Source organism: Phytophthora infestans, genomic scaffold (genome assembly GCF_000142945.1).
Source record: "Phytophthora infestans T30-4 supercont1.453 genomic scaffold, whole genome shotgun sequence".
In the NCBI taxonomy this organism is placed as follows: domain Eukaryota; phylum Oomycota; class Peronosporomycetes; order Peronosporales; family Peronosporaceae; genus Phytophthora; species Phytophthora infestans.
Window position 1 is genome coordinate 17,295 of NW_003303308.1, and position 2,876 is coordinate 20,170.

Genomic DNA, 2,876 nt, shown 5'->3' on the forward strand with positions numbered 1-2,876 from the left:
TTGGACATGGAGATAATATGACGTACCGACCTTGGAGGCAAACGGTTGTCCAAAGTGGTAGCGCAAGGGATTTATTGCACGAGGACGTTGGAAGGCGAAGTGGCCAACCGTCCCTTAACATGGTGAAGTCGTCGGTGACTTGAAGCTTGGCCGACGGAACTTCGAGGCTAAAGTACTCTCGTCTTCTTCACAGATTCGGAACTGGAATCCATGTAGTTAAGTGGCTTCGGTCAAGAAGAAACAAGTACTAGCGGGAGTAAAAAATAGCTGCGCGAAAGGAAGGGTACGACAAGGAGCTGGAATAGCGGTTATCCCTCTAGATGAGCTGGAACCCAAACGTCAGATGAAGGCGAACGCTGATGCTAGTAAGGATCCGGCTTTGGAGGACATGGCGAAGTACTTGGGGATCCCTGAGGAAGTGCTTGAGTGAGTGAGTGAGCCAGCGTGGATAGGTTGAAGAGACCGGAGTACTGACAGGAGTGGTTTAATGAGACGCTTGAAAGTTCGGCTGAAGCCAAAAGAGCTAGTTGTGACTTCCGTTCACCGTCGGAAGGTTTCACGAAGATCGTCGTCAGCGCTCCGCGGGGAACCTTTGAAAAGGTGGGCAACCTGATAATCCTGTGTTTGAGAATGCGGAAGCGAAAGACTATCCCGTAGCGGGAGATTCCCGAGTGAATCCGACGGTGGAAAGCCTTGTGTGCGAAAATATTGCTCTTCCTCTAGAAGCAGAGAGCATGGTGGCGACGGTTACCGAAGTACAACCGTGTCATGTTCGATTTGGAAGGAGGACCGTTAGGAGAGGAATGGTCCGAAGCGTCGCGCGCGAAGCCGTCTATCGGATGCTCAAGGAAATGAAAGAATGTCCGGTCGAGGAAGACTGTGTGCCCGTCAGGGAGGCCCACGGAGTCCAGGGTGATGAGGCACCTTCTTTGAGAGACAAACGACCAAGCCTGGATTAAGAACGCCTACGCTGGCAGGCGGAACGAGTCGTTCAAGAGAATAAGTTGCTAGGAGAAATCTGGACCGTTCTTATGGGTTGGGCCAAACGGTATTTCGAAGGCAATGCGGACCATATTTGGCAAAAGCTGGTTGACCATACAGGAAAGAAGCCTACGTTGGGTGGAGGTCGAAGTCGACGCCGACGGCAGCGGCGCGGACGTGGTGCGGTACGTTTCAACTGTTCTTCCTTCTACAAGGACGACGCTGAAGCTTTGGACGACTTTAAGTTCCGACAAGAGAAGGACGAAGATGCGTCTCACTATGTACGAGTAGTGTGATCCTCCACCTAGTCGTGGTTTAAGGACAGTAACGGTTGAGTTGTCCGATGGATTTGGCGTCCGGGATAACGAAGATGAAGAAAGATCGTCGATGCCACAAGTGGTACAGGGAGGGCGATGTGTTGTTTGCGCTGTCGGAAGCTTTGAGGCTCTCTCTGGAGGGTATATCGACTGCCTACCGTCGCCAATGCTTGTATACACTAACCCGACGCTTAGTCGCATTGACAGGCGATTTCTGGACGGTATTCGGAGCCCCTACAGCCGTATGACAGTAAAGTTAGCTGCTCGTCTGGTCATCAACTGCGCGTCCGTGGGAGTATCGATCTGCCCGTCCGATTGGGATCGAAAGCAGTCTCTGTGAAGCTGGTAGTAGCCGACAAACTACATGTGAACGCTATCCTGGTAGCCGACGCGTTATGAGCATTCAGCGCCCTGATCGATGTGACGGAGAGGACTTTAACGCTTAAGGACACTGGTGAAGTGCTTCAGCTAGGGATCACCGTCGTGCATGACGCCTACATGGCTACGATGACCTCGTCGGTACGGTTACCTCCTCGTGGCCAAGCGCTAGCGGTGGCTAATGGCATCGGAAACGTGAGATACAATGATATCGCGCTAGTTGAGGGTGCCGTGGAGTTGCTGCCTACCTTGGGAATAGCTCGCTCGCTGTGTACAGTGGGGGAAGGCAAAGTGGTTGTTGAAATCTGCAATACGTTGACGGATGAGTACTGGATCCGGAAAGGAGCAGTTGTGGTGTATGCCTCTATCGTCGGCATTTAATAACGAAGCCCACCAGGAGAACAAGAGCCCCAGAGTAAGAGTGTGCCTTCCGAAGACGTAGAGAGCTCCGTGACGATGTCAGTCACCGAAGGGCAAGGAGAGGAGGTCTGTGGCGAAGCGAGGGCTTCCAAGCCTGACGTCCCGCCGGACAAAGACGTTGGCGCGACGGCCCGACTTCTGTTAGTCTGTCTTATCCGAAGAGCAGAAGTCACTGTTCCGGCCGGAGATGAACGGCTTCTACGACATGTTCGTGGATTCATCATCGATGAAGCCTGGTCGAACGGAGATGTTGTACATAAACGTCGACACGGGTAACAGTCCCCCGATCAAGCAGCAGCCGTACCGAGTGTCGTTAGCTGAGGGAGAAGTGATGGAGGCAGAGATTCAGCAGTACTTGGAGAACAAAATCATCCGTCCTTCGAGTAGTGCGTGGACTAATCCGGTTCTGATGATTCGCAAGCCGGACGGATAAAGCAGGTTATGTATCGATTACCGGAGGCTGAACGCGGTGACCGTGAAAGATTGTTATCCCATGCTTTTGATCGATGGTATCCGCGACGTCCTGGGGGATACGAAATTGTTTTCGATTATGGACATTGCGTCTGGCTACTGGAATGTTTCCATGGACAAGGATAGTATTTCTAAAACTGCTTTCACGTGCAAGTATGGTCTGTACGAGTGGCTAGTGATGCCTTTTGGCCTTTGTAATGCTGTACCCGCGTTTGAACGGTTGATGAAGACGATCTTAGTGGACTTAAAGTGGCGCATTTGCTTAGTCTACCTGGATGACCTTGTAATCTTCAGCAAGGACTTCCGACT

The 2,876-nt window shown here is 51.9% G+C and overlaps 1 protein-coding gene across 1 annotated transcript; it reads left to right on the top strand.

Moving 5' to 3' along the window:
- Positions 1 to 343: 343 nt before the first annotated feature.
- PITG_21773 (uncharacterized protein) lies at positions 344 to 1,697 on the top strand (the record flags this gene model as incomplete). The annotated part of the gene is made up of 4 exons (XM_002894795.1): positions 344 to 426; positions 504 to 600; positions 978 to 1,262; positions 1,506 to 1,697. The coding sequence occupies 4 exons, from the start codon at positions 344 to 346 to the stop codon at positions 1,695 to 1,697; spliced, it is 657 nt and encodes a 218-aa protein (XP_002894841.1).
- Between the last annotated feature and the right edge of the window lie 1,179 nt (positions 1,698 to 2,876).